The 12,753-nt window shown below is 32.4% G+C and overlaps 1 protein-coding gene across 1 annotated transcript in view; it reads right to left on the bottom strand.

The window, feature by feature from the left end:
* Positions 1-12,753, bottom strand: part of fmn2b (formin 2b) — a 57,546-nt gene that overhangs the window by 29,878 nt on the left and 14,915 nt on the right. Inside the window, exons 6-8 of the mRNA XM_067369393.1 lie at positions 9,488-9,878; positions 8,836-9,445; positions 6,978-7,119 (exon numbers count right to left, since the gene is read on the bottom strand). Coding sequence (XP_067225494.1) covers positions 6,978-7,119; positions 8,836-9,445; positions 9,488-9,878 — 1,143 coding nt within the window. The remainder of the gene's footprint in view (positions 1-6,977; positions 7,120-8,835; positions 9,446-9,487; positions 9,879-12,753) is intronic.

The raw sequence follows: 12,753 nt of genomic DNA, 5'->3' as shown, positions 1-12,753 counted from the left end.
CCAATTCTGACTTTTTATCTCGCAATTCAGACTATTTATCTTGCAATTCTGACTTTATTTCTACCGATTCTGACTTTATATCACGCAATTCTGACTTTTAATTCTGATCACTTATCAGTTACCACAACATAAATTGTGGCTTTACCGATAATCGTAGAACAAACTTGTCAAGCCATCTTGATGGATGATGCAGAGGAAACCCTGACCAATAAGAGGACAGCTTTACTCACATGTGACTTGCATAAACACATTGTTACACTTCGAAAAGTTGCCTTATGAAAGCAAACCGAACTAAGAAGAAAATGCAACATTATGACAAAGTAAGTCCCCGTTTTGGAACAAAGCAAACAATCTACAGATCTGAAAACACCCTTCATTGCTTCCAAATAATCAAATACTGCAAAGCTGTGACACTCATATTTACTGAAATATATAAACACAATTTAATCTCAGGTGATCGTCAGAACATTGACTCAGCGTCTTTATGTCCATAATTGCATCTATTTGGTCATTATGTCCTAATTTTAAAAGAAAAATGGTCTCGGCTCGACTTCAACCTGAAGAACAAAACCCAATTCATTCGGCGCTGATCTTTATCAATCATGAGGACAATGAGGTCCGTCTGCGCATGCAAACACGAACACGTGATCATAAACGCGTCAGACAGGAACATGACAACCGTCTGACTGACTTCAGATCGATCACGGGCGACTGCTTGACGTCAGAGAGGAACCAGACCACAATACACCTCACACAAACTGATCTGGACCCCAAACTACAATTGAATGTGAAGAACACAGCGTCAGCTGCTCAACAGGAAGTAGATGAGAGAGATTCCTGCGAACAGAAACCAAACGGGCAGAAGCAGAAATCTCCAGACCAAGCTGCAACTACATGATAAATGTTTTATTTAATTAGACCAAAAACGCAGGCAAACAATTGAGCTTTAAAAGACGCCCGATGGCTTTTTTTCCTGTAGTTGATTTCGTTCTGTCGTTGCCAAAAACACAAACAAACTAGACAGAAGCAGAACCCGGTCCACACACTCCATGGTTCTAATCAACCTTCAAACCTTTTCTTAAGCAAAAAATGCAAAGAAAAAAAGTCTGAATAGGTCACCAACGGCATTACAGGGCAAAACGCAACAATTATCAACTGCAGGCAATTATACCAAACAAAACACGTTACTTTATCAAAAGAAAATGTTGCCGGGCAACTCTTGACAGTTACGGAAACGAGTCTCCAATTATTTCCCTCTGAGATCATGTTTAAAACATGAGAGCCAACAAAAAGGCCAGTTCTTCTGCATTAAACAGGAGACGCTGATGTTTTTCAGGTCAAACGGCCCTTCGGCGAGACAAATTACCTCCAGATCCGTCAAACATCATCGGAGAATACAGGGCTTCAGAATTACCATTTCACACACAAAACCTTTAACCGGTTCACTGTCAGCGGGACGCTTGGTGCGCTTTATTGCCATCACATATTTTAGTAATCATCATACATTAGGCATCATTTCAAAGGTTAAACACTGAAATTCAGCCTGTGAAATTAGACACTGTTACAGCATGGAAATGGAAATACTTTTAGTGGGCGGAGTCATGTTACAAAATTCTACAATATTTTACAATCAAATCATTGGGTTAACATGGAAACGGTACTTTAAAACCTTATGATCTGTCTGAATACTTGATTCTGATTGATTCTTGATTCTGAAACAAAATATAATTACATGTATTTGTATTATTGAATTTATTCAAATAAAATACAATAAAATATTTATTAATTTATTTGAATAAAATACATTATTTCTTAATGTAATGTATTTAAATGAAATATATAATGAAATATTTATGTATTGAAATATAATCCGTGATTACATTTTTTTATTTATGTATTTAAATAAACTATATAATGAAATAATTATATTTAAATAAAGTCCATGATTAAATATTTATATTTATGTATTTAAATAAAATATGATTAAACATTTATGCATTTATTTAAATAAAATCTATGATTCGATATTTATTGGCTTTTATTTAAATAAAATACATATATATAAAATTTCTTAATGTATTTAATAATATATATATATATATATATATATATATATATATATATATATATATATATATATATATATATATATATAATTATTTATTTTTATGTATTTAAATAAAACACTTTTCAATATTTTTATGCATTTAATTAAAATATATGATTTAACATTTATATTTATGTATTTATTAATAAAATTTGTTTCTATATTTATTGATTTTTATTTAAATAAGATACATAAATATTAAATTTAATATATTTAAATAAAATATATATAATTAAATGTATTTTTATGTATTTAAATTAAATAAATATTGAAACGTATTTTATTAAATATATGATTAAACATTTATATATATGTATTTATTTAAATAAAATGTGTTTATTGAATTTATTTAAATAAAACACTTAAATATTTATAAATTTATTTGAATACATTTTATTTTTATTTAAAAAAAAACATTTCTTTAATGTATTTAAATACAATATATAATAAAATATTTATATATTGAAATAAAATCCATGATTAAATACTTTTATGTATTTAGATAAAATATATAATGAAATACTTATATTTAAATAAAGTCCATGATTTAACATGTATATTTATGCATTTATTTAAATAAAATATGATTCAATATTTATTGGCTTTTATTTAAATAAAATGCATATATATAAAATGTCTTAATGTATTTAAATAAATATATAATTATTTATTTTTATGTATTTAAATAAAATTATTTTCAATATTTTTATGAATTTAATTAAAATATATGATTTAACATTTATATTTATGTATTTATTAATAAAATTTGTTTCTATATTTATTGATTTTTATTTAAATAAGATACATAAAAATAAATATTTTATTATATATTTTATTTAAATATTTTAAATTTAATATTTATGTATTTTAAATAACATACATGATTAAATATTTAATTTTTTTTATTTAAATACATAAACATTTCCTAATATGATTTAAATAATATATAATTAAATACATTTACATATACTATAATACAATAAAATACAATTTAAAAAAAAAAAAAAACCTTGATTCTGATTGGCTGGAAGGTATGCAATGAAATCACCGTTCTATATTAATGCGCTGTTTTCATTGATACACTCCAGAATGCTGGATCTAAATGAGTCGTAACTGACGAAAATAATGGTCTTTTTTACCCTTCAGATCAACTATTGCGCTGCAAAAATCAAAAACGGCTTTAAATCGTCATTGCTGGCAAAGACCATGGTGTAAACGGGATTAGTGTTGTCAAAAGTACCGACTCCGATACCAAGGCGGTACTGAATTTTTAAAAATTTGACGCTTTGAGCGGATTTGTAAACTCCTCTGATTGGCCACTATCCACGCGCTCATCAGATATGTCTGTGATTGGCTACAATGATCAACACTTCAAAAATGTTGTAAATAGACATCAATGACGTGCTTCACAGAGCCTTTACACAGATACACACAGGAGTGTTTGAAAGCAGGCATCTATCAGCGTATGGAAGGCTAAATGGTTCATAAACGTGAATTTTAATAAGTTAACGCATAAATTTCACATATATTTAACGCATTAAATATATGTTTGTGTGTGAAAAATCAGCTTGTTAACGCGTTTAACGTGTGAAATACATGTATTTTACGCATTTTTAAGGGTTAGTTCACCCAAAAAGTCCTGCCAAAGTCACCTGATTTCAGTAAACGAGGTTTCGTTACGTCATAAGTGTTTCCAAACGTTTCAAAATTTCAACGGTTCACGTGTCTTTGGCAGTTTGATACACACTACAAACCACTGATTCGAAACAAAAGATTCGTAAAGCTTCATGAAGCAGTTTTGAAATCGCCCATCGCTAGATATTGTTGAATAAAGTCTTTATTTAGTTTTTTTTTTGGCACACAAAGTATTCTCGTCTGTCTCACACACTCGTTATTTCTCAGTAAATAAATAAACTAAAATTGAACCACTGTAGTCACATGAACTGTTTTAAATATGTTTTTAGTACCTTTCTGGGCATTGTAGCCGATCACAGACATATATGTTGAGTGCATGAACACAATGGCCAATCAAAGATGTGATATTGTGACAGAAATGTATTAATTTGTGGCGGGAAACGCATCAAATGGAGCGCATCAAGTGGATGTCGCCCGGTGGTTGTTTTTGGTAAAGCACCCAAACAAAATCTCAATTTTTGTGATCTCAACTTCAAATTTGGAACATAACTTTGTTAGACTAGGCTATTTTGTAAATTATATAATTTGTATAAAGATGTTTAGTACATTTAATTTTTTGAACTGAATAATTCATTCATGAACTACATCCATTTAAGTTCGGAGAGTACATTTTCATGTCTACGTTTAAAAAGGGAGTGACTGTTAACAGGTTAAATAAAATCCCAAATTTTCCCATTAAGCTTGTGGTGCTCTGAGTGAAAAGAGCGAGTCTGTTGAATAAATGAGACACGGCTACAGTCGTATAAAACGCGTCTCCGTCAGCGTCCAGACAAAGTGCTTCCGCGTCCCTCGGAACAAAAAAGCCACAGACGCCAAACACCTCAAAATACGGCGCGGCTCAAACATTCTATCCCAGAAACCCTTCTAAAGCCGTACACCACAAAACACACTGCTGCCACATCCGCTCGGCCCTCGAAACGCTGACGGACGGGCATCTTTCTGCGTAAACAGGCCTAACTCATGTTATGTTAATGGAGGAGTTGTAAATATGCAAATATTGAGCGGGAAGAGCATTAGTGTGGTTAACCTCAGGTCTGTTCACAGGCGAGTGTAAAAGACATGTGGTTTGAATGTCATGTGATCTGAGACACATGGGGCGGAATCACATATGAAAAACATGTTTAAAGATCAACAGGACTGGAGACAAACACGCTCGTTTTTTTTGCATTGTGGCAGTTTTCATTTTTTAATTTAAGTTTTAATTTCTCCCATGAACCAATAACAATGCAAAAAACTCTTACTGTTTTAAATAAAACGTAAAAAAAAAAAAAAAAAAAACAACAGTTCATTGTCGAATTTTAAAATGCATATAATAGAAATAAAATAAACAATATCATTACATGTGTTTGTATTATTGTATTTATTTAAATAAATACAATGATTAAATATTTACACTTATGCATTTAAATAAAATATATGATTAAACATTGATATGTATTTAAATAAAATCCATGATTCAGTATTAATGTATTTGAATAAGATGTTTTTTATTTTAAAAAAATACATTATTATATTTCTTAATGTAATGTATTTAAATAAAATATGCAATGTTTATATTTATATATTTAAATAAAATCCATGATTCAATATTTATATTTATGCATTTAAAATATATGATTAAACATTTATATTTATGCATTTAAAATATATAATTAAATATTTATTTTTATGTATTTAAATATAATTTGTGATTAAATATTTATATGTATGTATTAAAATAAAATAAATGCATAAATATAAATGTTTCATCATATATTTAAATAAAATCTGATTCTATATTTATTGATTTTTATTTAAATAAGATACATAAATTACATTTCCTAATGCATTTAAATAAAATATATAATTAAATATTTATATTTATGTATTTAAATAAAATGCATGATTAAATATTTATATTTATTTATTTAAAATACATATTTAATTTTTTTTATTTAAACACATAAGCATTTCTTAAATGATTTAAATAATATATAATTAAATACATTTATGTGTTCATTTAAATATACTATAATACAATAAATGAAAAAAAACTTTATTTTGGGCTGAAATCTAAATATATTAAAATAATAATCTAATAAATAAAATGCACATTCAACGTGTTAAAGATGAAAAATTCAAGTCGTTATATAATCGTTTTATTTGTCTAGATCCATGTGTACAGCACAGTTTTGATTTCACCGTCTTGTCTTTGGGACAGTAATGCGTTTGGTTTGTAGGCCTGCAGCGTCGGTCCGATCTGATCCAGCCTTGCGTCTGATCCGGAGCAGAGCCGAAACCCACAGGTGAAAGAACGACGGGTCAAGGATGAGCATTAACCGGGTGAAAACACGAGCCGGAGGCGGGAACAAGACGACACAGATACAAACTGAAGATCTGAGGAGTTTGCACAGGCGCCGAGAGCCTGAAAATCCGGTCCTTTCACACTCACACCAGTTTATTTCTACCGACGACCCACAGGACAGACATGAATGTCATTTCCATCTCTAATCAGCATCATTCACTCTGTGATAGAAAGACTTCAATAACACTGTAAAGTTCATCGATTATGAAATGAGCTCAATTCAGATATGCATTTTCACATAATAAATACAGAATATTCAAATGCTTTGTTTAGATGATCAGTTTTAGAAATGCAGCAATGATCATCTAGGTTTAAAAGTAGGCGTGGGGCTACAGTAAATGGGTTTTATTATCTGTACTGTTTGAAGCGCTGTAGAAATAAAGCTTACTTGACAAAACAAAAGTTGAAGTATGTTTCTGTTGATCCGTTTTAACAGAATTTCACATAGTTGTGGAGCCGTTATAGAAACGGACAGAGTGTGAAAAGCACACAGATCTGATAAAACCAGAGATATTTATGAGCTGCAACACGCTTTTTACGGGATCTTTCGGTCATATTTTCAATCAGCAAATTCCCTCCCAAGAACTGGGAGCTGGAATTCTCCACCGGTGCGCGCCGGTGCCAAGCGCTCGGGCATTTACTCACAGCTGTCGGCAGAGGAGCCGGGATCTGTACACAAACGTCAGAACTAAGTCATGGAAATAGTTTCCCTGCGTTCAAGCGCAATAAAACTGTATTTAAGCTTGATCCTGAGCCGCAGACATAACACCGGATGACCCGCGGCCCCGCCAGCCCGAGCGACGCCTGCCGAACAGATTCATCTCCGCTCACCTGCTTGGTCTTCGACCTGCTGATTGTGTCTGAAAGAGGTTTCTTCTTCTCCTTGACTGCCGTTTTGGAGAAAAGTTCGACAAACTCGTCAAAATCCACGGATGGCTCTTCGATCGCCTCCCATACGAGAGAATTTGAGTCCCTGCGGAGGAATGAAAAACACTGATGAACATGAATCAAAACGAATAATTATAACTGCTTTTAATTTATCTCTCTTGATTGGTCAGTGGTGTCATTCTATATATGATGACTTTAAAAATGTAAAACTGATCATTTCCTCCATTGCCTTGTTTCACGTGTCTCGTGTCATCATAAAAAAATAAAATAAATGTCCGGCTTGTAAATATTTATTAATTTATTTAAATATAATACACGATTACATAAATATAAGTATTTATTTAAATAAAGTACAAGATTAAATATAAATAAATTTAAATAAAATACATATTTAATTATTTATATTTTATGTAATTAAAATACACAATTAAATATTTATTAATGTATTTAAATATAATACGCTATTACATAAATAATTTACATAAAGTACATGATTAAATATATTAATGTATTTAAGTAAAATACATATATTTAATGTTTATGTAATTAAAATACATTTTAATATATTCAAATAAAATACACAATATTCATAATTATGTATTTAAATAAAATACAAACTTAAATATTTATTAATGCATTTAAATAAAATGTATGATTAAACACGTGCGGATTTATTTAAAATACATGATTCAATATTTATTAATGTATTTATTTAAATAAAATACATATATTTAATTTTATTTAAATAAAATACATAATGTATTTAAATACACGATTTAATATTCATATTTATGTATTTAAATAAAATACAAAATTAAATATTTATTAATGCATTTAAATAAAATATATGATTAAACATGCGGGTTTATTTAAAATACATGATTCAATATTTATTAATGTATTTAAATAAAATACATATATTTAATGTTTTTATTTAATTAAAATACATTAATATATTTAAATAAAATAAAAGATTAAATATTCATATGCATGTATTTAAATAAAATACAAAATTAAATATTTATTAATGCATTTAAATAAAATATATGATTAAACGTGTGGATTTATTTAAAATACATGATTCAATATTTTTTAATGTATTTATTTAAATAAAATAGATATTTATTAATGTATTTAAATACACGATTTAATATTCACATTTATGTATTTAAATAAAATATGATTAAACATTTATATTTATGTATTTAAATAAAATATATGATTCAATATTTATTAACATTTTTAAATACATATATTTTAATGTTTTTTTATTTAAATAAAATACATAAATTTGACATTTCTTAATATATTTAAATAAATAAATAAAAGATTTTAAAAATTGGCAAAAAAAAGAAATTTAGTGTATTTAACAAATTCTGACCTTGGCTGTTTTTTTTTTTGCGTCTTTTTTTAAAGCTCGATGCTGGTCGCTATTCACTGCCATTATATGGATGAGCACAAGCGGGAAGAAGGGTGTACGGCATTAGAACAACGCCAGGTTGAGTAAATGATGATTTAATTTTCATTTCAGGGTGAACTATCCCTTTAAGGCTGGAATACATTACACCGCTTTTATAATGAACAGATTCTGATCATAGGCATCATGCACTAAAACTCAAAATATCAAACATATTTGAAATTCTCAGACTGGACAGAACCACATAAAATCTGAGCCTTGCCCATCATACACCACGTGATTTTCTGTGAAATTCATAAACTGACCAAAATCAGCTTGACTCAAAATCAAATCATGAACTAATATAAGTACTAAAATGAAGAAATGATTGTGAAGCAGAAGTACTTTTTGGCGTGCAGCTGTATTCGTGTCCAGTACAGCGGTTTCATGGGTCTCGGCGGCTCCACGATGAGCTTGCGAGGCGGTTTCTCCTGCGCCGCTCCTAACGCGTACAGACCGAGCGGCAGAGGAGGAGGCAAAGAGCCAAAACCGAAGGCCAGAGGAGGCGCACAAGCTCCAGGAGCCATAGATGGAGGAGGTGGTGGAGGAGGAGGTGGTGCTGATCCTGCATTGGGGAGAGGAGGTGCAGATAGACCTGGTAGAGGAGGTGGAGGAGGTGGTGCACATACTCCTGGTAGAGGAGGTGGAGGAGGAGGCGCACATACTCCTGGTAGAGGAGGTGGAGGAGGAGGCGCACATACTCCTGGTAGAGGAGGTGGAGGAGGAGGTGCACATATTCCTGGTAGAGGAGGTGGAGGAGGAGGTGCACATACTCCTGGTAGAGGAGGTGGAGGAGGCGGCGCACATACTCCTGGCAAAGGGGGCGGAGGAGGCGGCGCACATACTCCTGGTAGAGGAGGTGGAGGAGGAGGCGCACATACTCCTGGTAGAGGCGGCGGAGGAGGAGGCGCACTTAGTCCTGGTAGAGGAGGTGGAGGAGGAGGTGCACCCATTCCTGGTAGAGGTGGTGGCGGAGGAGGCGGCGGCACCGAAGCACCCGGCTGCTGCTGGCAGACACACACAAACGCTTGAGAACCAGCCTGAGACTGAGAGCCCTGCGAGGAGTCACTCCCTCCGGGTGCCTGCGCCTCCACAGGAGGCACTTTAAACCTAAAGCTCTCGTCCACAGGAGACGTTTGCACCGATTTGGCCTCCAGCGGCAGCAGAGCAGAGTTTTCCGTCTGTAGGTCCACATGGCAGACGTCCGGGACGAGGCCTTCCTCCCCGCCGCACTCCTGATCCTGTGTGATGATCTCCCGCTCCAGCAGGGGGTGCTGTTTCTCCAGCTCAGCGATCTTACTGCGCAGGTCTTCAATGGTCTGCTCCAGCTGCTCAATCACGCAGACGTGCTCCTGCTTCAGATTCACCGTCTTCAGCACGGACTCCTCCTACAGACAGACAGAGAGACAGGCGTGATGAGAAGCAGATAAACGCCACAGACAGAAACAGATATAAATCTGGGTTTCTCTTCCACTGAAGTCGCTTTCAGGCTGCTGCAAATGTCACACGGTTAAACGTGTTTCCTGCTGAAGTGTGGACAGAACTGATGAGGAGCAGCTGCCTTCAGACTCGAAACACAACCATAGATGCCCACAACATGAGGGGAATTCAACAGACCCCACAGGACCTAATAGAGAGCAGATTTTTAATGAGAGAAACAGAATGAACGGACAGAGTGAGCGTGTCGTCCTGTGTGTCTCTTGGTGGTTGACTGACAGGGTTTTTGTTATGGATGATGGAAGCACTGATATCTGGTCAGAAGGACAAATTATATAAATATATCACATGTATGCATATTTCATGATAAACGGCAGTCACAAACATACTTAAGGTCAAAGCTAATAAATGTATAATTAAAAAAATAAATAGAAGCTTTTAGAGCAAAGGTGACGATATACATTTATATTAGATTTTAACCCTCTGGAGTCTGAGGCTGATTTGGGGCCTGGAGAGGTTTTGACATGCCCTGACATTTGTGCTTTTTTCAGTTGTTCATAAACATTAATGACACAAGTGTCATTACACTGTATTCAGCACAAACTAGGCTACAATAATATGTGAGGAACATGTATGTACATGTTTGTGTTTCTGAAGGAATAATGTTTATGCGTGGTTATTGAAAAAACAAAAAACTTAAGTCACTGAAATAAGGCCAAAAAAGTATATTAAATCTGTGTTCACAAGACTTTAGGGTATTGGAGGCTGTAGACTAGAGTTTTTGCTTCAGAATTATGTAAAATTATGCTGCCTATTCCTTCATATAAAACAATATATTGATTTAGTTTTTGTAAGACACTTTTTGTCAAGAAACAGTATGCATGGAGGAGTGAATCATCATGAATAATGGGTCATTTACACCTGAGAATACAAAATAATCGCATAATAATGACCTAAAATGACTAATGAGGCCTTTCAGTCGGGTAGGCTGTGAAAAAACCCTCTGTAATCATGTCTCACCTCAATTTAAAATAATGGTATTCTATTATATTCTTTAAAATATCATGTATTTCTGTGATGCAAAGTGTCTGAACAATTATGTTACCTCTGTGGCATTTCATATTGGCTTTTAGCTTAAAAGCATGCACATTTGGAGAAATATTGATGGATTCTTATATGTTTATGTAAAATTTCTATACTGAGAAGTAATATTTATTGTCATCACTATGAGTGCTGGATACTGTGTTTTCAATTCATACTTGCAGCCGGAGGGCGCTCTGTACACCTTCAGGCCACAAATTCATATGAAGAAGAAAAGGAACTAACGGCATGTCTTCTAGAGATCGATAACCATGGCTTTTACATCCAAATAAACACTTTTCAAGATAATAAATACATGATTGAGACGATGTAAGCATGTATTGACTCTGAATTTGCGGATAATGAGCTGAATCACGGACTTCTGACATGGCACTCTTTTCATACAGATTACTTAAACACAGAATGTTTGTTTTCGATTTGACTTGCACGATTTAAAACCTGACATTTCAGCGTTTCTTTAGACATAAGTGTCATTTTTTTGTCATTAGTATTCACTAAGTTACAGTTCATTTTCTAAGAACTATCAGATTGGACTTCGTTTAGAGGCAGACGAGAGATCACGCATCATGTTAGTTTTCTTTATTTTACAAAAAGCACAACATTGTGTTTTTACTTTGAGTGTACACAAATAAAATAAGACATTCTATAGTTTCAATTGATATATTACTTGTGTCTCTACGACAAGAAATGACGGAGTATTTTAAGTCTGTTTTGCTGCAATGTGAAAAAAAAAATCCTGCAAAACGCGCCGACGTGTTTTCAGACCTCAGGGAGTTAAAAGTAATAAGATATACACATACATACATATACACACAAAACAATTATTTATATTAAAATAATTAAATTCTAAATATAAGTAACAATTTAATAATCATAAATATATTGTTATTAAATATATGTTTTATTATTATTATATATTACACAATTTATATTCACATATATATATTAACTATATTCATATAAATTGTTACATATAAACTGTATATATATATTTTTTATAAAAACAATTATACATACATATAATTTTATATTAATATAATTGTTTTATATAAAATATATTACTATATATAACTAACTATATATAAATAATATAAATTGTTGTATTAGTAACAAATTAATAATTACATTCATTATTATCTATTATAATTTAATAAAAATTATATTAATATAAATTGTGTAATAATATATAACTGTTATATATACAGTAACAAATTATATATATATATATATATATATATGGGGCGTTTCCTCCGAGTAGGCAAGGGAGGCAGTGCCTCCTCAAAAAAATAGGATGAGAAAATAATCCATATTACATATAAAAGAACACAAATATTACAAATTATGATGACATTAAAAAGAGCGCAAGTCACGCGTATTTCTTAAGGAACACTGCCCAACAGCGACACCCACAGGTAAAGTTACACAGAGGAGTCATGCCTCCCTTTCCTCTCATAGGAATCTATAGAAATCATCAGAACCCCGGCGTGCGGTGGGTTTTGTGGGGGTTAATTGAGAATGAATGGGGGAAAGTCACATGAGAGGAGGCAATGTCTCCATCGCGCTATGATTGGATGTAATTGGTTATGATTGGATATGATTGGTTTGTGCGATAAATCCCGCCTCTCGTTGATGTGCGCGTTCCGCGCGTAGGTTTGACTGAACAAATGATGGCGTCAATCGGAAGACTAATCGAAAAGTAAGTAAACAGATCACCCAGTTAGATAT

The sequence above is a fragment of the Chanodichthys erythropterus genome, chromosome 19 (genome assembly GCF_024489055.1).
Source record: "Chanodichthys erythropterus isolate Z2021 chromosome 19, ASM2448905v1, whole genome shotgun sequence".
NCBI lineage: Eukaryota > Metazoa > Chordata > Actinopteri > Cypriniformes > Xenocyprididae > Chanodichthys > Chanodichthys erythropterus.
Note: the sequence above shows the minus strand (reverse complement) of the source record. Positions and strands in the feature narration are given on the sequence as shown.